This window comes from Carcharhinus amblyrhynchos, chromosome 7, assembly GCF_965287045.1.
Source record: "Carcharhinus amblyrhynchos chromosome 7, sCarAmb.v2.hapA, whole genome shotgun sequence".
In the NCBI taxonomy this organism is placed as follows: domain Eukaryota; kingdom Metazoa; phylum Chordata; class Chondrichthyes; order Carcharhiniformes; family Carcharhinidae; genus Carcharhinus; species Carcharhinus amblyrhynchos.
Window position 1 is genome coordinate 4,295,376 of NC_137330.1, and position 23,973 is coordinate 4,319,348.

At 45.3% G+C, this 23,973-nt stretch overlaps 5 protein-coding genes across 5 annotated transcripts; 2 read left to right on the forward strand and 3 right to left on the reverse strand.

Annotated features, from left to right (window-relative positions):
* Positions 1 to 9,639: 9,639 nt before the first annotated feature.
* On the forward strand, positions 9,640 to 11,543 carry LOC145345391 (histone H1.5-like). The gene has a single exon (XM_080193207.1). It carries the CDS (start codon positions 9,676 to 9,678, stop codon positions 10,324 to 10,326), a length of 651 nt encoding a protein of 216 aa, XP_080049333.1. The 5' UTR covers positions 9,640 to 9,675; the 3' UTR covers positions 10,327 to 11,543.
* Positions 11,544 to 12,044: 501 nt separating this feature from the next.
* On the forward strand, positions 12,045 to 12,455 carry LOC145345321 (histone H3). The gene has a single exon (XM_080193136.1). It carries the CDS (start codon positions 12,045 to 12,047, stop codon positions 12,453 to 12,455), a length of 411 nt encoding a protein of 136 aa, XP_080049262.1.
* A 7,024-nt stretch (positions 12,456 to 19,479) lies between these two features.
* LOC145345322 (histone H3) lies at positions 19,480 to 19,890 on the reverse strand. Its single transcript, XM_080193137.1, has one exon. The coding sequence runs from the start codon at positions 19,888 to 19,890 to the stop codon at positions 19,480 to 19,482; it is 411 nt and encodes a 136-aa protein (XP_080049263.1).
* Positions 19,891 to 21,383: 1,493 nt separating this feature from the next.
* On the reverse strand, positions 21,384 to 21,861 carry LOC145345392 (histone H4). The gene has a single exon (XM_080193208.1). It carries the CDS (start codon positions 21,693 to 21,695, stop codon positions 21,384 to 21,386), a length of 312 nt encoding a protein of 103 aa, XP_080049334.1. The 5' UTR covers positions 21,696 to 21,861.
* A 396-nt stretch (positions 21,862 to 22,257) lies between these two features.
* On the reverse strand, positions 22,258 to 23,973 carry LOC145345323 (histone H1-like). The gene is made up of 2 exons (XM_080193139.1): positions 23,416 to 23,973; positions 22,258 to 22,329 (listed from the first exon to the last, which is right to left on the reverse strand). Exons 1-2 carry the CDS (start codon positions 23,971 to 23,973, stop codon positions 22,258 to 22,260), a joined length of 630 nt encoding a protein of 209 aa, XP_080049265.1.

A 23,973-nucleotide genomic window follows, 5' to 3' on the forward strand; every position in this document is an offset into this window, starting at 1 on the left:
AGTAAAACTTGTTCTCAGATATTTTTATAGCATTGTGGGCTTTAAGGCCAAATTTTTCATGAGAATTATAGCGGGCAGGGGAGGACCATATAAAGGGCCTCAAGCGGGATTTTCCAATCTTGGGACGAGCACGTCCAGAAAATCCTTCAGCAAGTGGGTGTTGCTGTTTATTTTCCCTTACTGTTTTACAATGATCAAGTCAGTCAGTGATACATTGCATTTTGTTTCCCATTCTTGTGTGTAGAAATGCTTCTGTTTGATGATTGCTCCCATGGATTGTAAGATAGCATTCATTCTGTGATTTCTCCTCCTTGTGAATGCTGAACAATGAGTGTCACTCTGCACAAAACATTTTCACATACTGTATGTGAAGTTGTGTATTTTATCACTCCTTGTATCGCTCAGTTTTTGTAATGTAGCAAAAATGGGATTTCTAAAATTATCTGGTAAAACCTGCGAGAGTGGATTCCATCAGAACCTGTCTGGAACATATATGAAGTTGAAGTTCATTGTGGTCAGAGTTAGATTTATTATGTGCCATTCAGTTTGTGGCATGTCATGTGACTGTGGATTCAGCTCTTGTATATTTGGCTTTTAAATAAAATCTATGACATATAGAACTGTGGCTGTAGCTCTGCGCTTAATTTTCTCACAATCTCAGTGAGGTAGATTTAGTGCATGACTTTCCAGTTTCTTGGACAGCCTGTAGTTATGGTCATGATTCTACATTTGTCACTCTTCCATTGCTGATCAGTAGCACAACTTACTTTCGTTTGGTTTATTTGTTTCACCCAGTAATCCCTCTTTCTCATTGTGTGGGGTGTCTCAGTTATCAGTTGTGTGGCAATGTGAATTTCATTTCAACTCATTGCATAGGAGGTGCCTGATTTTTTTTATTGTTTCTTTCAGCTAGTTATCTCTCAATTTCTAGCATAAATGTGTATTTTCTGATTTCAAATTCAATTCCTGAGATACGAACGTGTTGCTAATACAGAAAGGGCACCAGAGAGATACTCTAAATCCCACACTCGCTTAGATGCAGATTTATGAATTACAAATTAAAAATACACATTCAACCCACAGACGGATAATACAGAATCCAACCCATACAGAATGCACTCAATGTCATGCACACTAACAGAGACAAACATAGATATCATAAAGCACATTTTACGGTACATGAGTTTGGCTAAAAACATCACAGTCATGAATGAAAAGTACAGAATGTATCTCAAAATTGCAATATTGAATTGTGACATGTACACACTTATTCCACATTCTCTTGTCTAACAGTCAATGACGCATAATATCAGAGACTGAGAGATGTTGGATAAATCCCATGTTCAGGAGCTGCAACATGTTGATGGAAAACTGAATTAAAACACTCATGTTCAGCTTGAGGAGGCTGATATAGAAACATGTCTACATTCCTGTCAGAGAATCCCTACCGTGCGGAGAGTCTGCACCAACAATTGTCCCACCCAGGACCTATCCAGTAATCCCATGTATTTACCCTGCTAATTCCCCTGAAACTAAGGGACAATTTTAGTATGACCAATAAACCTAACCTGGGGAGAACTTGCTGTGAGGCAACAATGTTCACCATTGTGCTGCCCAGTGGCAGACACTGTATTATTGCTGGTACAGCAGTACCTGCTGATACAGGGTATCAGAGAGTGACATGGAAACACGCACACACACACACAACACATAAACCAACACCAATCATTTGAAATGCCATTGAATGATAAGTCCAGCTGTACACAATATTCTAGCTGAGAGGATACAGAAAAGATTTACCAGGATGTTGCCTGGTACTGAGGGCATTAACTGCGAGGAGAGGCTGGAGAAACTTGGTTTGTTCTTACTGGAACAATGGAGGTTGAGGGGCGACCTGATAGATGTCTACGAGATTATGGGAGGCATGGACAGAGTGGATAGTTAGAAGCATTTTCCCAAAGTGGAACAGTCAATTATTAGGGGGCACAGGTTTAAGGTGTGAGGGGCAAGGTTTAAAGGAGATGTACAATGCAGATTTTTTAGAGGGTGGTGCGTGCCTGGAACTCGTTGCCGGGGCAAGTAATGGAAGCGATGCAGTAATGACGTTTAAAGGGCATCTTGACAAATACATGAATAGGATGAGAATAGAGGGATATGGTCCCTGAAAGTGTAGGGGTTTTAATTCAGTCGGGCAACATGGTCGGTGCAGGTTTGGGGGGGGGGGGGGGGGGGGCGCTGCTGACTGGCCTTTTCCTGTGCTGTAATTTTCTTTGTTCTTTCTTCTCTGATGGGCACAAGATGAAACTTACTTACATGCTGTAGTAGATGGTTACAGGGGCAAAAAAAAACTTAGCCACACCGATATTTCCAGATGCAGAGAGTAGCAGATTACATCCCTTTTTCAGAGATTGTACCATACAATCATAGAACACCAACAGTGCACAAGGACTGTGGCTGATTCAGCCCATTGAGTCTGAATCAGCCACAAACCCACCCAGGCCCTAACCCTATAACCCCATGTTTTTACTCTGTTAATCCCCTGACACGAGGGTCAATTCAGAATAGCCAATCAGCCTAACTCACACATCTTTGGACTGTGGGAGGAAACTGGAGCACCCAGAGGAAACCCATGCAGACACATAGATAGTGACCCGAAGCTGGAATTGAACCCAGGTCCCTGGCACTGTGAGGCAGCAGTGCTAACCACTGTGCCACTGTACCATACCAGTTCATGAACCGTACACATTGTTCCAGCTGAGGTCTAACTAGTGTCTTGTATAAGTGGAGCACAACCTGCTTGCTCTTGTTCTCTATGTTCCTATTATTAAAGAACACTATAAGCTTTATCTCCTGTTCCCTCCAACTATTCTGCCGCCTTCAATGATGCATACACAAGTACACCCAGTGACTCTGCTCCACAGTCCATTTAGAAATTTACCTCTTATTTTATATTTCTTTCCAAGCTTTTCCTACTACAAATGCATCAGCACACGTATCTGCATTAACTTCAACTGCCACCTATCTGCCCACTCAACCAACTTGTCTATGTCCTTTTGAAGCTCAACACTTTGCCATCATAGTTTACAATACTTCAAAGTTTTGTATCATCCACCAACTTTCAAATTGTCCCCTGCAACACCAAGCTCCAGACCAGTATTCATTTCTGTGGAAAGAAAACAGACCTAACAGCTTGAGGCTGGATGACTCTTTACCAAAGCTCAAATGACAGGTCATAGTGGAACACTTTCACCTTCCGTTCTGTAAGAGATTATGCATTTACTGTGCCTTTGAAGGAAGTGGCTGCATTGCTTTTTGTGCACTAGCTGGAGGAGTGATCACACTTATTCTAGTGTGTTGACTTAATTTGTTGTAAGAAAAGAATGACAATGATATGGACAGGTGTGGGACAGTGTAAGGTGTATATGTGTCGAATTGGGTGAAATATCTATGGAAAATGAATAGTCAATAGAATCCAACCATTGTACTGCAATGCATCAGTGTGCATGATTTCTGCACTAAGTGTGCAGGACGATTTTTACACTGAGGTATTTGAAGGCCTGATGAAATGTTAGTATGACCACACTCTCATTTGACAAGAAAACCAGTGACATAGAGTTAAGATTGTGCAGAGAGGAGGAGAGATGGTTGAAATCAATTAATTTAATCTTGACCTGCAAATTTATGTCAAGAATATCATTAATTATCATTAAAAAGGCATCTGGTTCACTCATGTTCCATGATGTAGTTGGAAGGGATTATCTTCAATTAATTTATCCTAGAACATATATCCAGTCTCGCAAATTTATGTCTGGATTATCATTAATCGTTAAAGAAATTTTGTAGGCTCAGGGTTCTAAAACACAGAAAATGCCATTTGGCACATCGAGTTTGCTCTGACAATAACTATCACAAATTGTGTGACTCCCATTTTCCTGCACCAGTCCCCTATCCTTGAATGTTATGATGCCCCAAGTGTTTATCAAAATACTTTTAAAGGTTGCAAGGTTTATGGTCTCCATTATCTTCCCAGGCAATGCATTCTACATTCCAACACCCACTCAGTGAAAAAAAAGACTCAAGTCCCTCAGTCTCCTGGCCCTTCTAAAATATGCTCCCTCGTAATTAACCTCTCAACCATGGGAAATAGCTGCTTCTAACTGACCCTGTCCACACCCTTATATTCTTATACACTTCAATCATGTTCCTCTCTGCTTTCTGCTCTAAAGAAACCAATTCAAGCCTATCTAGTCTCTCCTTTTAGCTCAAATGCTCCATTCCAGACAACATTCTGGTGAATCTCTAACCCCACTAGTGTTATCACATCCTCCCTAACGTGTGCACACAGTACTCCAGCTGTGGTCTAACCAATGATTTGCATAGCTCCAACATTGCCTCCTTGCTCTTTAACTCTGCTCCACTTGTGTATTTTGGTGTTCTGGGCGGATAGAATTCAATTATTGACTCTAGAATATAAACTTAGTCTAGACATAAATCTGCAAATCCAATAGTAAATGTCATTAAAGGAAGTCTGGTTAACTCATGTCTTTTCGTGTCTCGACGTAACTCCAAACCCCCACCAATGTGATTGACTCCCTACCCGCCCCGGAAAGCTACAAAACAAACAATAATTTTGCTTTGGAAATGATGGGGTCCAACCCGTGCATCACTAAATATAACATTGTAGCTCTCATAGTGTGTTACAGCACAGAATCGTAAAATGTTACAGCACAGAAAGAGGCTCTTCTGCCCATCGTGTCTGTGCCGCCCATCAAACAGCTGTGTACTGTAATCCCATTGTCTAGCACTCCGCCTTGTATGTTGTGGCGTTTCAACCGCTCATCTAAATGCCTCTTAAATGGGCAACAATTCTTCTCATTCAGTTGAACAGATGTTGAGAAGTATTGTGTGTGCGTGTGTGTGTGGAGGCGGGGGGAGATGGTGGTGGTCAGATCGACTGGAAACGTTAGTCAGGATTCTCTGGGCACCCCGCTGCCAGCGGGAACGGAGAGTTGGCACTCAATGCAGCGTGAACGGAGAATCCCAGTTGTGGCCGAGTTGGTGGAATCCTGCCCAGAGTTTCCTATAGGGACGGGACAAGGGGCTTCCAGGTGGATTGGAAATTTTAGCCGGAATTCTCCGGCCTTGCATGACATGAGAATTCCGGTCATGTTTGTCTCTCTGAGTTCACGCAACATTTTCTGCTTTTAATGAGGAAGTAAGATGCAAACCATCCTTTGAAGGAACATCTACTATCTCTGTTACCTTGTAAGGTATGCACTGCTACGAGCAGTGGACTGCCCGCTTTCCTCCTCACTTTCTGCAGCTTCCGGGTCCAGTTCAGGCTCCTCTGTGCCTCCCCGGCCAGCTTGTGTTCCGCGGGTTTCATCAGTCAAATGCTATGCTGCAACTGGGCAACAGGCGATTTGCTGTTCTTCACTGGAGCTGCTTTAATTCCCGGCCTGTGTCTCTCTGATACTTTGAACTATCCGCACACGGCCCAGCACAAGAGCAAAACACAATGTACTGGCACGGGGGGAAGGGCAGTAAAGGCGCATGCGCCCTTTCTGACCGTGTACCGGCAGGGAGTTAGCACGCAGGCGCGGGACCCAAGGGAAACCAACAGCAACAAGCAACTGCATTTGCATAGCGCCCGCAACATCAATTATCAAGTCGAAGCGATTCACCGGGTTTTCGGCAAAGGATTTTTTTTCCACAATGCAGAATTAGAATCGCTTTCGAATATCCTGTACAGAGAAGCAGGTCTTATGAGGACATTGACTAGCACAACTGCCTCACAGCCCCGGGGTCCCATATTCGATTTCGGCCTTGGGTGACTGTGCGCAATTTGCACATTCTCCCCATGATTGCGTGACTTTCCCCCATCCCACAGTCCAAAGATGTGCATGTTAGATGAATTGGATTTAATAAGTTTGTCCCTCAGTGTCCAGGATGTGAAGGTTAGACGAATTAGCCATGGTAAGTGTTTGGGGTTCAGGGGACAAGAAGAGGGGACGGCTAGGTGAGATGCTCTGTCGGAGTCTCGATGGGCCGAATAGCCTTCTGCACTGAAGGGATCCTGTGAATAAAAATAAAATTGTCCCAGTGTCATTTCACAACAGACCTGTGTGTGTGTGACCGGAAAATAAAACAGGCCAGATCTGTCCCTGCTGACATGAGGACTGAAGCGCTGGTGTGTGGGGATTATCCCTGATAGAGGCTGCTGGATTTAATCCGAGTGAAACAATCAACCTCTCGAAATGAAGCCGGAAGGGTCATGGACCGTGTAGTTGCAATCCCGTACAGCAGGCAGAAAGTGTTCCACTGGTTCACTGCTTAGCACTGTCTTTGAGTGTGGTGATAATAGATGATATGGAGATGCCTGCATTGGACTGGCCTAAGCACAGTAAGAAGTCTCACGACACCAGGTTAAAGTCCAACAGGTTTATTTGGTAGCATAAGCTTTCGGAGCACTGCCCCTTCATCAACTGAGTGGGATTTCTGCATATAAAAACACAAACTCAATTTACAAAAATAATAGACGATCCATTCTTGCTAAATAATTCTGTGATTTATTTATTTGTCTCTGTAATAATGGAATTGAAGAGCAAAGTGAAGTGGAACAACAACAACCTTCATCCGTCACTGACCCTAAATATGACACTGTGGCTGAGTCTGTGATAGACTTTCTCTGTGTGTACACCAGGTGAGTGTGAGGCTGTCTCAAGCCATTGTTTAGGGGATGGAATGATACAAACATAATTAGTCTCCAGTCATTTGGTTCTCCAGCCCTGCGAGCAATCAGAGCAATTTGCACATTGTCTCCGTGTCTCCACGGGTTACCTCTGGTTCTGGTTTCCTCCCACACTCCAAATTTTTGCTTGTTAGATGGATTGCCATTCTAATTTGCCTCTACGATATGTAGGTTAGTAGGAATTAGTCGAGTAAAGAAGTAGAAAGGGTTGAGAGCTTCAAGGTTTTAGTTGTCCAGATTAGCAACAAGCTGTCCTGGTTCCGCCACCCACCCCCCACTACCACCCGCCCCCCCCGCCCCGCCCCCCCCTCCCCCATGCCGACACTGTAGTTAAGAAAATCCACCAATGCCTCTACTTCTTCAGAAGACCAATAAAAATTGGCATGTCAGCTACGACTCTCACCAACTTTTACGGATATATCATAGGATGGATCCCTCCTGGTTGTATCACAGCTTGTTATGGCTGCTGCTCTGCCCAAGATCGTACGGAACTACAGAAGGTCGTGAATGCAGCCCAATCCATCGTGCAAACCAGGCTCCCATCCTTTGACTCTGTCTACACTTTCTGGCGCCTCGGCAAAGCAGTCAGTATAATTAAGAACATTCTCTCTTCCACCTTCTTCCTTCAGGAAAAAGGTACAAAAGTCTGAGGTCACATACCAACTGACTCAAGGACAGCTTCTTACTCTAATGTCAGGCTTTTGCATTAGGTTGATTTTTCTCTACACCCTAACTATGACGGTATTATTACATTCTTAACTCTATCGTTTCCTTCTCTATAAATTGTATGTTTTGTCTGTAAAGCACTGTATGTTAATATATGTGGCAATAACAAATCAAATCACAAAAAAGTATGTGGGGATAAGGGTTTAGAGCCTGTGTAATATGCTCTGTCGGACAGTTAGTGCAGACCTGATGGGCGGAATGACCTCCATCTGCACTTTGGGGCTGTGCGAAAATTGTCACTTGGCTGATTGGATGTGATGTTGAGGTCAGTGTGTTGTACAGGTCATTCCATTTTTCCTGTGAACAATCTGAAAGCTAGATATGGCAAAGACAATTAAAAAATGTTCTCTCAGTCGGACAAGGAGATAATAGAATCCAACAGCGCTGAAGGAGGCTATTCAGCCCATCGAGCCTGCACCGACCACAATCTCACCCAGGTCTTATCCCTGTAACTTCATGCATTTATCTAGCCAAGCCCTCTGACGCTGAAGGGCAATTTAGCATGACCAATTAACCGAACCTGCAGATATTTGAACTGTGGGAGGAAATCAGAATATCCGGAAGAAATCCATGCAGACACAGGGAGAATGTGCAAGCTCCACACCGACAGTGACTCAGGCTGGCATCAAACCCGGATTCCTGGCGCTGTGAGATGGTACTGCTAAGCACCGTGCCACCATGTCGCCGAGATGTTCAATTGTTTGACTCAGTCTTGAAGAGATCATCGCAATGTACAGGAGGATATGGAACGCGGCTGGTGAGATGGGCAGAACACTGGCAAATGAGATTTAACCCTGGAGAGTGTGAAATGCATTTTAGGAGGACTTAGAAGGCAATAGAAATACACAATGAGTGATAAGACAGTAGGAAATAGTGAGGACCAGAGGGTCCTCGGGGTGCATGAGCACCCTGAAGGCAGCAGGATAGACAGGTATGGTGATTAAGAAGGCAAATGAGATACTTGCCTTCATTAGCCAAGACACAGAATATAAGAGCAGGGGCGTGTTGGGAGATGATGGAGCTGCATGAAACGCTGGTAAGGCATCAGTTAGAGTGCTGTGCGCAGTTCTGGTCGCTGCAATATAGGAAGGGTGCGATTGCACAGGAGGGGTTGCAGAGGAGGTTCACCAGGATATTGCCTGGGCTGGAATGTTTCAGCTATGAAGACGGGCTAACTGGCTGGGATTGTTTTCCTTAAAGCAGAGAATGGGGGATGATTGAAATGAACAAAATTTTCAGGTAGATAGGAAGAAACTTTTCCCGTTAGTCGAGGGTGAATAAAAAGGGCGTAGACATTGAAGATAAGGGGCAGAGGATTTAGAGAGGATTTGACAAAAAAAAACTTTTTTTTTAATCACCCAGAGGGTGGTGGGAACTTTGAAGCCGCTGCCTGGGAGGCTGCTGGAGGCGGAAACCCTCACAACGTTTCAGAATTTGGAGAAACATTTGAAATGCCATCGCATACAAAACTATGGAGCAAGTGCTTGGAAATGGGATTACAAAATGGGTGGCCGGCACTGACATGAAGGGCAGAATGACCTCTTTCTATGCTGTAAAATTCCATGACTGTTTAAAACATAAACGGCAAAGGTACCAAGAGCGACAACTCCCCAACTCAGACTGGAAGGAGGGAAGATCCAGCTCCCGGAAACTCTTTAAGAGTAGACGCGGGCGGGTTCCACTCTCTCTGTGCTTGTGTATCCGGCTTCATTGGAGCATTTCCCGGCCACTTTTCTACCTAATGATCTGAATCCCCGCAGAAGCAGAGCAGTGATGCCCTGTCGAAAGTCCGGCTGGGAATTGGAGGTAAAGCCTGGCGTCTTGCTGTCAATTTGGAGCAAAAGGTAGAGGAGATGTCGGCGGAACTGGTCAGACAGATAGCTCTGTGCAACATTTGGAGGGGTTTAACTCGCCAATGCTGTCTTAAATCCGGTGGGATTTTTTTATCACGGTGAGGAATCCTGTCTTAGGCACACGGGGGATCACTACTGGTGTCTTGGGGAATCCGAATTAAATGGGTATCGGGGGGTTTATATGGATGAGAAACACAGACATGGAGGCAGCTCTGAAGCTGAGAGCTGCCAGTCACCGTTCACGTCCGCTCCATGTCTTTAACTTGCTCTGTGCTGCCGCCTCTCGCTTCATTCCAGATTTAACTCTCTCTGAACTCGAGACAGTTTTCGGACACAGATCCAGCTATGGCAGACGCTGCAGCAATCGAGACAGCTCCGGCAGCCGCTCCCGCCGCTCCAGCCAAGAGCCCCAAGAAGAAGAAGAAGGCGGCGTCCGCCCGCTCCAAGTCCACCGGTCCCAAACTCAGCGAGCAGATCGTCAAAGTGGTCGCGGCCAGCACCGAGCGTCGGGGGGTCTCCGGGATGGCCATCAGAAAGGCGCTGGCCATAAGCGGGCTGGACGTGGAAAAGAACCGTGGCCGCATCAGGCTGGCCATCAAGAGGAGCGTGGAGAAAGGTATCTTGCTGCAAACCAAAGGTAAAGGCGTTTCTGGCTCCTTGAAACTTGCCAAGCAGGCAACAAAGACCAAGAAGGCGAAAAAACCGGCGGCTAAAAAAACCATCGCCAAGAAACCGGTATCCGCCAAGAAATCTTCCGCCAAGAAATCTGTCAAGAAATCTCCCGCCAAGAAGTCAGTCAAGAAAGCTCCAGCCAAGAAATCCGTCAAGAAAACTCCCGTCAAAAAATCTGTCAAGAAAGTGACCAAAAAACCCCTCGTTAAGAAGGCTGCCTCCGCTCCCAAGAAGGCTGTCCCCAAGAAGGGCAAACCCGTGGCAGCGAAATCTGTTAAAGCCAAGGCGAAAACCTCGAAGACCAAGAAAGTGGCCAAAAAGTGAAGTGACCCCCGCAACCTGTTGCAAAAAGTTAAAACTCTGAAAACAAAGGCTCTTTTAAGAGCCACCACATCTTCCAAAAGAGCCTAGACTCCGCCTCTACCTGGTTAATTGTTCATGCACTTGGATTAAAATAAATGTTTAAACCACTTTTATGTTTTCTAAAGAGATGTTTAGATTATCATTTGTAACGTTATTGATCCAAGGCTACTGTCCAAGAGGTGGGAAGTGGGATTCGAACAGAACGGTATTTGATGGTCTATACAGATGTAATGGGCCGAAGTGACTCCGCCGAAGATCCGAGCCGCAATGGTCTAGCGCATGCCCGAAGGGCCGAATGTCCTCTTAGTTTCTATGTAGAAGGGGCGTGGGGCGGATTGTGTTTTCTTACGAGAAAAAATGTTGATGTTGCGCATTATTACTGCGTTTAAACGCTGAGCACACTTAATTTGCTAACGTTGTACACTTTTAATAATCTTTAGAGCACATTTGCTCTAGAATTCGGGTGAGGAAGGGATGCCGATGTTTATACGAAATGGCTTGTGAGATTGGCGCTATGTGCGCTGTGCCCAAGTGTAGCTTTTTTGTATTTTGTAAAGCGATTCTAGATTAAAGCCGCGGATACTGTCTGGAAAAAAAAATCCTCATTTCGTACAGGGAAATGTAATATTGAGAGCCTGTTGCTTCCATGAAGAGATTCTGTTGGGCAGAATGGATTTACTGGGGAATTAAAACGTATAAAATACACTTTCAATATTTTGTAACGTTCCTTTAGATATGTAATCAATAAAGTATATATTTCCAAAAAAGATAACATTAACGTGCCGCCCCTCGTGCTGAAGAGGGATGGGATGGCGTGGAACACTACTGGAACAGTATACACCAGAGAATGAAGTGTTAATCTCCATGTTAGATGTACCATGTATTTCTTGTGCAGTGAGACAGCTCAGAGCGCCAGATATTGCAGTGAAGCAAACTGAACTCCGCGCAGTTTCTGACAAATTTGAACAGTTATGCAATGTGCCTTTACCAAGATTAGAAATCTGTATGTATAATAATAACAGATAATAGTGAGAAAACTCAGCACACCCTTAAGGACGTGCTGGTTCGATGCATTGACCCGAACAGACGCGGACTGGGGTGACTAGACAGTAACTCCATTGCAGTGTTAATGTAAAACTTACTTGTAAATAATAAATAAACTTTTACATATCCAGAAATTGTGTTTTTAATTAGACTTCCAACATTCGCAGTGTTGCTTGGCATATATGCATAAAAATATATGATCACATGTACAATATAAACTTTTATAATAGACATTTATACACATAATATACATCGTAACATCTGCTTTATATAAAATACAATATGTACCTAATCATGTGTGTAATATATATGTATTTATGCGAATAATATATAAAACGTAGTTATATATGTGTCTGCCTAATATAGCTATATATATTTATACAAAATACACTTGAAGAAAATGTTTTAACCGAAAAGCTAAAGTCTGAAATTGGCGGTCTTTTTTGGCGGCGAAGTTTGAAAATCAGGCACCATCCGAGCTCAGCCAATCAGAGCTGGCAGCCTGTGGTTGCTATGAGGATGATTGGATAGGGGCTGTGGCGAGAGCCAATCAGTGGCGGTGGGCGGTGCTTCAGCCAGTTGAAAAAGGGAGGCTGGAAGCCGCTCTGACATTCCGAGTTATTGCGTTTGAAGAGATGGCCCGAACTAAGCAGACAGCGCGCAAGTCAACCGGCGGGAAAGCTCCCCGCAAGCAGCTGGCTACCAAAGCTGCCCGCAAGAGCGCTCCAGCCACGGGCGGAGTGAAGAAGCCTCACCGCTACCGGCCCGGCACTGTGGCTCTGCGGGAGATCCGCCGCTACCAGAAATCCACCGAGCTGCTGATCCGCAAGCTGCCCTTCCAGCGCCTGGTGCGGGAGATCGCTCAGGACTTCAAGACCGACCTGCGCTTCCAGAGCTCGGCCGTCATGGCCCTGCAGGAGGCCAGCGAGGCTTACCTGGTGGGGCTCTTTGAGGACACCAACCTGTGCGCCATCCACGCCAAACGAGTCACCATCATGCCCAAAGACATCCAGCTGGCCCGCCGCATCCGCGGGGAGCGAGCTTAAACTGACCGGGCCCCCTATTGCCTCTTGAAAATCAAAAAGAAACACAAAAGGCTCTTTTCAGAGCCACTAAATCTATCAGAAAGAGCAATAATATGAGTGAGTTGTACATTCGTTTCCAGTTGACTCCATCTGATTCTGTACTGATTGTATGGTACAGCATTCGTTAAATAATTACGTTATAATAGAATTCTGATCATGTGGGACTTGTTCAGTTACCTCGTACGAGGCTACGGGGCTGTTGTTCGTGGAGGGGTCTCTATTGTACTTCAGCATTGCCTCCCTTCTTCCACTCTAGAGTTACGGAGTGCCAGGTAACAATACGAGCCCCTTCGAACCATCTTCTCTGCCCGTTCCACCCAGCACCTAATATTTTGAGCCCATTTTCAAGCAATTAGCCTTGCTACCTTGTTTGGAAGTTGCATATGGAATCATGAAGAGCAGGGGGCGACTATTCTGCATTGAATCCGCAATAACCAAAACTCTGCGAATTAAGTTGATTGACCATGATAAATTGCACTTTTGTCAGGGGGATTGGATGGGTAACTGGGATGGGGGTTGCATGGGATTGCTGCCGGTACAGATTCGATGAACCGAATGGACTGCACTGTAGGCAGTCTGATACACTCTGGTGGAGCGTCTGAGGCAGGCGTATAACGTCACGTATTTACTCCGCTGTTTCCCTACACATCTCGGGATACTGAAGGGTATTTTTTTTTCAAAAATATACTTTATTCATAGGTTAGCTGAGAAATCAAACATATCCAATCATTATATTGGTAAAGAACAGTTCTACTTAAATTATTATTTTGTTTAATCATCTATTTACGTTTTTCTTAAGATGAGAAGTTAGTTCTTCGTTCAGAAATGTAGGTGAGTGCACCAGAAAAAAGATTCAGGGGGTGTCCTTGTAAATCAAGCCCGAAATCCGCCTGACTGCACCAAGGCGATCATCCAGTCCTCCTCCTGCCTGCTGGAACAGATATTTTAGTTTCAAATTCAAGCATCAGTGAAAAGAACGCTATGAACAAACTGAAATATCATATACAAGCTAGAATAAACCAGGGTCTGTTCAATCCAGACTTGTCAGTAACATTCCGGCGTCAGTACAATCCTTTCTATAACGAGCCGAACTGTCTGATCCCATTTCGATCCCAGCTCCTACTCCTTTCACGCACATCTCTTCTCCCAACGAGTTAAGAATGTTATAATTGAACAATAAACCTGACCGAAACGGACGAAATTGGATTTATTTTCTGAATGACTGAGGAGAGTAACGCATGCGCGATGCAGCCTTGCTGTCAACGCTGATTGACTGGGACTACAATAGCGCATGCGCGCTGCCCACGTTGGCCCCGCCCATTTCCTCAGTGAGCGGAAATCCTTTGTTTGAAACTGACTGAAATGGAAATGTCAGCGCCCAGGTCAGCGAGGGAACAGCGTTCACATCCCAGCAGCACATCCATTGGGGAGTGTGGACACAGAGGGGCTCAGAGATCCTCACTGACTCGGGGGAAGTTCAGGGAGATTCGGGAGCTGTTTGTAAGAGGCAGAGCGGAGCAGGAACCTGTTCCGGGATTGGAGTGAGTCGGGGGGAATGGAGAGGAGTTCCTGGGACTGTGTGAGACACTGCTGAGGGAGTCACAAGGTGAATAAGCTGCTAGTGAAAATGACCGGACTTTTCTCTGCTCAAACCTGTGATGTAAATCCCGGTTCAGCTCCCATTTCAGCTTGTTTGTTGGCATTGTCCAGTGAATGCGGGAAACAGGCGGGACAGTGAGGATGGGAACAATCCTGTAACTGAATCGTTAAATTCCTGCAGTACAGAAGAAGGTCATGCAGCCAATCAAGCCTGCACCAACAACAATTCCAACGAGGCCCTATTCCCGTAATCACATGTATTTATCCTTCTAAACCCCCCGATACCGCTTTAAGCATGGTCAAATCAACTTAACCCGCAAATATTTCGACTCTAGGAGGAAACACGACTGAAAATATATTGGAGGCAGCAGCTCATTCAGCTAAGAAACGAGAAAGAAACATGTTACTTTGTTTCATTGAATGGTGAGTGCAGTGGGAAATTGTTACCAGATCTGAGAAAATCTCACTGTCCCCCCAAGTAGTAACATCCTCCAAATGCTCATGGTTTAAAGCGTATTTATTGTTACAAGTGTCTGCCGGAGTTTCCTCTGAGTGCTCCACTTTCCTCCCATAGTCCAACAGATGTGCTGGTTAGGTGAATTGGCCATGCCAAATTCTCCCTCAGTGTACCCAGACTAGGTACCAGAGTTTGGTGACTAGGGATTTTCTCATAGTAACTTAATTGCATTGTTCATTTAAACCTACTTGTGATACTATTAAATAAACTTAGAATTTCCCACACACACATTAGCAAGCACACACACATGTCCACCTGACATAAGAGGACTTTTTGCAGATACTGTCAGAATAAAACCCAAATGTAAATATCAGACAGTGGCCTTATTCACTTGCCTAGCCTGATAGCATCTGTAGATATCAGAATAAAAATGATCATTACTTTTCCATGACCTTTGATCTGGTCTGAATTTTCAGGCAAAGATTAACTCAGTTTTTAATTGCAAAAGATTTGGTCTGCTTGCTTAGCATTTCCAGCAGAATCTCTTTCTCTTGAGATTGCCACCTGTCGAGGTTTTTTTTGTATTAGGTACAGCCTTAATGGCAAAATCTGAACTCCACGAAGTTAATTCCACATTCACATAACATATCAATTAATCCTCCACAAAACCTCTGTTCAGTTCATCAGATACTGATAGGAACAAAGCTAAATCCACCACTTGCCCAGAGATTTGCATTCAGAATAAAACATACTTGGAATCATCTGCCAACTTTGGGATGTTACATTTTGTTTCCTCATCCAAAAAAATATGTAGTATGAATAACTTGGTTTCCAGCACTGATCCCATGGCATCCCACTAGTTACTGCCTGCCAATTAAAAAACACCTTTTAATGCCTATTCTTTCTTTCCTCTCTTCCAACCAGTTTTCCATCAATTGCAATATGCTTCCACCAATCTCTTGTGCTTTAATATTGCATGCGGGACTTTGTCAACACTTTCTGGAAGTCCAAACATATCATTCACTGGCTGCCCCTGGCGAATTCTACTGGTTACATTTTCAAAGAATTGCAAAAAGATTTGCCAAGCGTGATTTCCACTTCATAAATCCATGCTGACTGTCTGATCTTGCCATTGCTTTTGAAATGTTCTGCTATACAGTTCTTTGATTCGAGAATTTCCCCAATACTGAGGTTACTGAATCGCATTGGCTGAGAGCTAAAATTCACTTTTCCATGCAGGAGCTACATAAATTAAGAACATTGTGAAGTGCTATAGGGATGATAATTAGTACGTGACTGCCTCTTGGCGAAGGATATCTTCACCAGCTCCAAGTGCAGCTTCAGGCCCGTTGCTTCCCAGTTTTGTGTTCACAGACAGCGAGGTCCAGTTTATTGTGGACTGTTGCCATCTGCGGGTTGGAAATTATGTGGAGATGCTGGCGTTGGGCTGGGGTAAACAGTGAAAAGTCTCACAACACCAGGTTAAAGGCTAACAGGTTTATTTGGAAGTAAACACCACTAGCTTTCGGGGTTTGCCCCTTTGTCAGGTGAGTGGGAGTTCTGATCGGACTTATATGCTCTGTTTGTGATCAGAACTCCCACTCACCTGATGAAGGGGCAAACCCTGAAAGCTAGGAGCGTTTACTACCAAGTAAATCTGTTGAGAGATTTCTTACTGGGTTGGAAATGAGCTATACAACAAGATAAAGATTCAGTCAGAAACATTTGAACTGGGAGTGAAGGAACAGGGGACTGGTGCGATCAGATTCAACAGTTTGCAAATCATTATATGGATCAAATTTAAAGTTCTAAAGGCCAAGGGTATGAAGCATTTCTATTAGTACAGGGCATGGAGCATACTCTGAAGTACAAAGATCAGATAACGGTGAGAATGGTTGCCTTCCATGCTATTGAACAGTGTGATTCCCAGCTTTTGAAATGCCCCATATTTTCTACATTCTTAATGCATTCAATTAAATATTTCCAGCATTGAAATAAACCACTGTTAAAATCAGAACAAACAAATCCTATCGTAATTGTATTTTCAGTGTAAAATTCTGATTTTCAAATAGAAACTTTGTTTTGACCAAAGTATAGGCCTACAAATTAATAAATTAGTTCAGGTACAAAAGCAATCGTTAATGCTGAAACATACAAAAAATGCAAGTAAACCCCAACAATGGATACTTCTGATATCTGCTGCTGAAGTTAGTAATTGAGGTAGCAACATAAGGGTATCAATTTAAAAAGACCAAACTTATATACCAGAAATTGTCAGAGATCCTTGGGTACCAGGAACTTTAGGCACACTTAGTCGACTTAATACAAAAAGTGTGGGACACCATGCATCCAATGAACATAAGAAATAGCAGCAGGAGTAGGCCATCTAGACCTTCGAGCCTGCCCTGCCATTCAATAAGATCATGGCTGATCTGTCGTGGCTCAGTTCCACATTCCCGCCCTCTCCCCATAACCCTTAATCCCCTTGCCTATCAGAAACCTATCAACCCACGTCTTAAATATACTTAGCGAGGCCGCCTCCACCACTTCAACGGGCAGAGAATTCCAGAGATTCGCCACCCTTTGAGTGCAGAAGTTCCTCCTCAACTGTTCTAAACCGCACCCCCCCACCACCTTTATCTTGAGCCTGTGCCCTCTAGTCCTACTGTCCTTTGAGCAGGAAGAGCCTCCACCTCGATCCTATCCTTCCATTCATCATCTTATATGTCTCAATGAGATCTCCCCTCATTCTTCTAAACTCTAACGAGTACAAGCCTAGTTTATTCAGCCTCTCCTCACAGTTCAACCCCGGAATCAGCCTAGTAAACCTCCTCTGCACTCCCTCCAAGGCCAAAATATCCTTGCGTAAGTGCGGCGACCAAAACTGCACACAGTACTCCAGCTGTGGCCTCACCAGTGCCCTGTACAGCTGCAGCAAGACCTCCCTACTTTTATATTCAATCCCCCTCGCTATGAAGGCCAGCATCCCATTCGCCTTCCTGACCACCTGCTGCACCTGCAGGCTGGGTTTTTGTAACTCATGCACAAGGACCCCGAGGTCCTTCTGCACTGTTGCGTACTGCAGTTTTTCGCCATGTAAGTAATAGTCCTTCCTACCATTATTCCTACCAAAGTGGACAACTTCTCACTTGCCAACATTAAATTCCATTTGCCATTTCCTGGCCCATTCGCCCAGCCTATCTAGATCGTTCTGCAGACTCTCTACACCCTCCGCACAATTTGCCGTTTCACCAATCTTGGTGTCATCAGCAAATTTTGATTCCCTCCTCCAGATCATCTATATAAATGGTGAATAGCTGAGGCCCCAGCACCGACCCCTTGGGCACTCCACTAGTCACCAACCGCCAATCTGAATAGCACCCATTGACCCCCACTCTGTCTCCTACTTGACAGCCAATCCCCTATCCACGCTAAGTTCCACCCAGCTGAAAAAACTGTTCTCGATCGAGTGTTGCAGACTGGCGCATTTCAGGACTGGCAGGTCCAGCACTACGTGCTGAGGGACGCGCTGAAGCTTGGGGCAGCCGCCGCAACGGGGAAAGGCCACAGTAAGGACTTTTAACAGAGGCAGCCCGAGGGCCCGGGAACTGCAGAATACCCTCGACCTACGTAACTGTGTGCCAATCTGAGCAATAACGGCACACAGTAATTTATTGAGGCATGTATCTAGTTTTAAGTATTGAAATGTAATCATTGCAATTTGTTCAAATCTGTAAAAATCTCTTGATTCTGCATTGTTTGCAGCTCAAAGCCCTGTACATTTGCAATAGTTTGAGATTTTTATGAATAAAGCATATTTTTGGAAAAAAGCCGCACCAGGGCGAGGTGCTGTCCAACATCCAGGCCAGCAGCACAGAAGGCCAAGTGAAGCGAACACTCTGAAATTTAACAACCCAAAGGCTCTTTTCAGAGCCACCCACTTCCTCCTGAAAGGGCGACCCATCATCCGATTTGTGGCGAATTCCTCTAACTTTGCACTAAAATGAGCTGGCTTGAGAAGCAGCCACTATTTAACTCTTTCCTGACAGTAACTGTAAAACTTTGGGTTACTAGGAGGGACTCGATGTCTGTGCCACAGTAAACTCGGGCATCTCCAGTGCAATGATCATTAATTAAATACACACTGCTTTTTTATATATTTTGAATTATCGTCACGTATTGTTTCTTGCACGCTATATGTACAAAGCATGGTGATAATCAGAGGCAGAGAAAGATTAACTTACTGTAAGGTCGGTCCATTCAAAAGCCTGAATGTATCAGGGAAGAAGCTATTCGTGAGTCGGTTGATAAGTGACCGGGCCTTTGTTCCTTTTTCCCGACGGGAGGTGGGAGAGAGATCGTCCACGGAACTGACATTACTGGGTGAAACAAAGTAAACTGTGGTATAATCCACACTGCAGCTCTTTTCCTGAGGATTCGGTGGCTCTGAAAAGAGCCTTTGTTGGATTGGGGGGTTGAAGTGTTTTTTTTTAGAGCGCGCTCCCCGTGGATACGAATGGGATGTCTTTGGGCTTGATGGTGAGTCGCTTGGCAAGGACGGCACACAGGTTGGTGACTAAGAACCTACGAGTTGAGCCTCGCTGGCCTCCTGCAGGGTCGAGCTCAAGACGAAGTAGTGGCGTATCTGTGGGATTTCAGTATCACGGAAGGCCAGATCAGACTGTAATGGTGTGTAGTTTGGAGAGCAAACGTTAGAACCCCAGAGTACTCAGTTCAATCTTGTAACTGAATTAGCCATAGCTTACCATTAATTACAAAATTAGAAAGCTATGACAGCATAGTCCCACTAGCACCGAGCATGCACCTCAGGCAAATTATTACTCTTTTTGGTGAATTTAGTGGCTCTTAAAAGAGCCTTTTGTGTTTCTGTTCCACTCGTCAAACAGTTTAGAAGTGGGTCCGGTCAGTTTAAGCGCGCTCCCCGCGGATGCGGCGGGCCAGCTGGATGTCTTTGGGCATGATGGTGACTCGTTTGGCGTGGATGGCGCACAGATTGGTGTCCTCAAAGAGCCCCACCAGGTAAGCCTCGCTGGCCTCCTGCAGGGCCATGACGGCCGAGCTCTGGAAGCGCAGGTCGGTCTTGAAGTCCTGAGCGATCTCCCGCACCAGGCGCTGGAAGGGCAGCTTGCGGATCAGCAGCTCGGTGGACTTCTGGTAGCGGCGGATCTCCCGCAGAGCCACAGTGCCGGGCCGGTAGCGGTGAGGCTTCTTCACTCCGCCCGTGGCTGGAGCGCTCTTGCGGGCAGCTTTAGTAGCCAGCTGCTTGCGGGGAGCTTTCCCGCCGGTTGACTTGCGCGCTGTCTGCTTGGTTCGGGCCATCTCTTCAAACGCAGTAACTCGGAATGTCAGAGCGGCTTCCAGCCTCCCTTTTTCAACCGGCTGAAGCACCGCCCACCGCCACTGATTGGCTCCCGCCACAGCCCCTATCCAATCACTCTCATAGCAACCACAGGCTGCCGGCTCTGATTGGCTGAGCTCGGATGGCGCCTGATTTTCAAAATTCACCGCCAAAAAAGACCGCCAATTTCAGTGTCTTTATCTTATCGGTTAAAACATTTTCTTCAAGTGTATTTTGATTAAATATATATAGATATATTAGGCAGACACATATATAACTACGTTTTACATATTACCCGCGTAAATATATATATATATACGCTGAGTTCGGATGGCGCCTGATTTTCAAAATTCACCGCCAACAAAGACCGCCAATTTCACTACAACCTTTTCCTCAGATTCATTCCGTGATAGACCAGCAACAGGACCATGTCGCGCATATCACAGACAGCAAGTTTCTGCAGGTAATTCAGTCTATCGATATATGCCCTATTTGTGAACCCAATTCTCCACTCACCTGAAGGGGCAACGCCCCCAAAGCTATTGATATGAAATAAGTCTGTTGGGCATGATGGCGGCTTGGTGTTGGGAGGCTTCATACTGTGCCCATCCCAGTCCGCTCCACATCGTTACCTATGAACAGACTGGAGTAAAGCTCCGATTTGCAGAAAACTGTAAGGAGGGAAGGGAATTGCTACGGACCGATTGAAAGAAAGGAACATAAATATACATCAGCTTAAAACACCACAAATTTTAATATTAAATGATCAACAGGGAATTACAGCAATAATATTCTTTCCATTATTATTCTACCCCATAGCCCAGTATGTGTTTTGCTATCAGATACACATGCGAGAATCAGACATATTTCATTTTTAACAGGCGCCAATAACATTCAGAATAAAACAAAAGGATTGCGGATGCTAGTGACTGAAACAAAAATTGAAAAGTGTTGAAAAATTCAAGGTCTGACAGTATCTGTTGGGAGAGAATAAAGCGCTGGCGAAGTCATGTGTGCTCTAAGGCTTAGATTGTTAGGGAACGGGAGAGACAGCTTCACGCAAAATGGTCCGATTCCTTAACTGTTAATATATGACAGGGGAACAGATTATGACAAATCTGTCAGACATAGACCGAGGGCCCCGGAACTGCATAACACCCTCGACCTGCGTAACTGTGTGCCAATCTGAGCAATAACGGCACACAGTAATTTATTGAGGCACGTATATAGTTTTAAGTATTGAAATGTAATGACTGTAATTTGTATAAAAGTGTAAAAATGTTTTGATTCTGCACTGTTTGCAATCCAAAGCCATGTAGATTTGCAAGTTTTTTTTCCCAAAAATATACTTTATTCATAAAAATCTCAAATGATCTGTCGAATTATTACTGTAACGAGGTTGATGCTCTCAATGTGAGGATATGGGCGGCTCTGAAAAGAGCCTTTGGATTTTGTGAGAATTGGGTGGATTTGTTTAGCCGCCGAATCCATAGAGAGTGCGGCCCTGGCGTTTCAGAGCGTACACCACATCCATGGCGGTGACCGTCTTGCGCTTGGCGTGCTCGGTGTAGGTGACCGCATCCCTGATCACATTTTCCAGGAAAACCTTCAGCACCCCGCGGGTCTCCTCGTAGATCAAGCCTGAGATCCGCTTGACGCCGCCACGGCGAGCCAGGCGGCGGATGGCTGGCTTGGTGATGCCCTGGATGTTATCACGAAGCACTTTGCGGTGCCGCTTTGCTCCGCCTTTCCCCAATCCTTTGCCTCCTTTCCCTCTGCCAGACATGATTCTTCTTCAGTCAAATCGCTGCTGAATGAGAGAGGAGCTGCTGCAGCTTCCTTTATTATACAGCTCGCCCCGACCTGACTGAGAAAGAGAGAGAGAGGCGGGACGGGGAGGAGACTGAGAGACAGACAGAGCAGTGAAATGTCTTTCACCATCCAGCTCCTCCTCCTCCTGCCCGAACCGATATTTTAGATTCAAATTCAAACAGAAGCGAAAAGAGCGCGGGAACAAAACGTACAAACTGGAATATCAGATACAAGCTAGTATCTGGATTTGTTCAATCCAGACTTGTCAGTAATATTCCCGTCTCAATACCCCTAATATTCCCGTCTCAATTTCTTATTTGACCTTGTCCTATCGACAAGAACATTTCGGCTCAAATATTTCGATAGGTGCTCAGTGCCCGACTTTTTCGATCTGATTTAATTAATCTGGAAATGTTCTGTGCTAATATTAACTCTTGCAATATCACAACAATCACACGGATTCGCGGTGAGGATGTATTGGTGAGAATGTACTGATGAACAGCAAACACACTGAGGGAATGATCTCAATCTGAACTTCAGACAGGGATTATCCAGCAACTGGAACCGTTCTGCGCCTTTCCCCCACGGTCCAGCTTCCTTTGCTCAAACTGCGAGCAAATCGAAAAGGGGAACTGAGCAAATTGGAACAGAAACCAAAATGCTGCAAAATCTCAGCAGGTCTGACAATATATGTGGAAAGAGAATAGAGCGAATGTTTCCATAAGAATTACTTGAAGAATGAGGCCACTCTGCCATCGACTATGATCCACCATTCAATCATGGCTGCTAATTTTCTCATCCCTATTCTCCTGTTTCCCTCCCCCCCCCTCCCCCCGGTAACCCCGATCCCCTTATTAGTCAAGAGCCTAAAAACACTCAATGATCGGGCCTCCACACCTTTCTGCGGGAGGAGACTGAGAGACAGAGCAGTGAAATGTCTTTCACCATCCAGCTCCTCCTCCTCCTGTCCGAACCGATATTTTAGATTCAAATTCAAACAGAAGTGAAAAGAGCGCGAGGAACAAAACGTAGAAACTGGAATATCAGATAAAAGCGAGTGATAAATCCGGGTTTACTCAATCCAGACTTTTCAGTAACATTCCCGCCTCAGTGCAATCCTTTCTATTTCGAGTCGAAACTTTGACCCATGTCAATTCCAGCTCTTAATGTATTTCTGACAACTCCTCCCCCAGACAGGTTGAGAATTTTATTCAGATCTCTCCCAGCGGATAAAATGTGTTTGGGGTTTGATTTGTGAGGTGGGTTTTCTCCCTCAGGGTTCCTTTTACACGCTCACCCTGAATCTGTGAATAAATAAACTAACACAAAGTGTTGAGTGTTCCCCCGGAGCCATTCCCGGGCTAGGGAGAAGCAGCAACATCCCTGTGTGTGAGTGCAGAGAATGAAGGGGGGTGGGGGGAGGGCTCCGGGTCTAGAACATGTCAGCGAGTGAGCGGGGATACTGGATTAACATTTCTCTCTGAAATCTGCTCCCAGCGCCGGGACAGCGATTCATTGACCGCGGGGGGGGGGGGGGGGGGGGGGGCGGTTCAGCTCTTTCCTGAGAGAGGTGGGTGGCTCTGAGAAGAGCCTTTGGGTTCACAGGTTTGGGATTTGCTCGGCGAATTTCACTTCTTTCCTGCTTTCTTAGACTTTGCTGCAGCCGCTTTGGGTTTGGCCTTCGATGTCTTTACCTTCGTGACCTTCTTCACAGCAATCTTTTTCTTGGGGGATGCTTTCTTCACGCTCTTTTTTGGAGCTGTCGTTTTCTTGACTGTTTTCTTCACTGTGGCTTTCTTGGCTGCTGGTTTCTTTGTTGCCGATTTCTTTGTTGCTGGTTTCTTTGTTACTTTCTTGGCCACCGCTTTCTTCACTGGGGTTTTCTTGGCCGCTCCTGCCTTTACCTTCTTGACAGTTTTCCGCTCCGCTGTTTTCTGAGCGAGTTTGTAGGAGCCGGAGGCGCCAATACCACTCAGCTGAATCAGCTTTCCATTTTCCACATTCCTCTTTAAACTTTGCCTGATCTGGCTCCCCCGCTTGCCCACATCCACCCCTTTGCCCCGCAGCTCCTTCTTGATGGCGGGAGTGGACATCCCCTTGCGATCCTTGCATTCCGCCACTATCTGGAGGATCAGATCGCCCACACTGGGACCTGTTGCTTTCTTCCGGGGAGCCGCTGCCTTCTTCTTCTTGGATGCCTTGCCTGTGGCGGCGGCTGCAGGAGCCGTTTCGGCGGCTGCACTGTCGCTCAT

Coding starts and splice junctions, on each gene's coding strand:
- LOC145345391 (XM_080193207.1), top strand. CDS start 9,676: ATGGCAGACGCTGCAGCAATCGAGACAGCTCCGGCAGCCGCTCCCGCC.
- LOC145345321 (XM_080193136.1), top strand. CDS start 12,045: ATGGCCCGAACTAAGCAGACAGCGCGCAAGTCAACCGGCGGGAAAGCT.
- LOC145345322 (XM_080193137.1), bottom strand. CDS start 19,890: ATGGCCCGAACCAAGCAGACAGCGCGCAAGTCAACCGGCGGGAAAGCT.
- LOC145345392 (XM_080193208.1), bottom strand. CDS start 21,695: ATGTCTGGCAGAGGGAAAGGAGGCAAAGGATTGGGGAAAGGCGGAGCA.
- LOC145345323 (XM_080193139.1), bottom strand. CDS start 23,973: ATGAGCGACAGTGCAGCCGCCGAAACGGCTCCTGCAGCCGCCGCCACA. Junction 22,330..23,415: donor CTGTGAAGAAGGTCACGAAG/GTAAAGACATCG, acceptor ATTTGCTCGCAG/TTTGAGCAAAGGAAGCTGGA.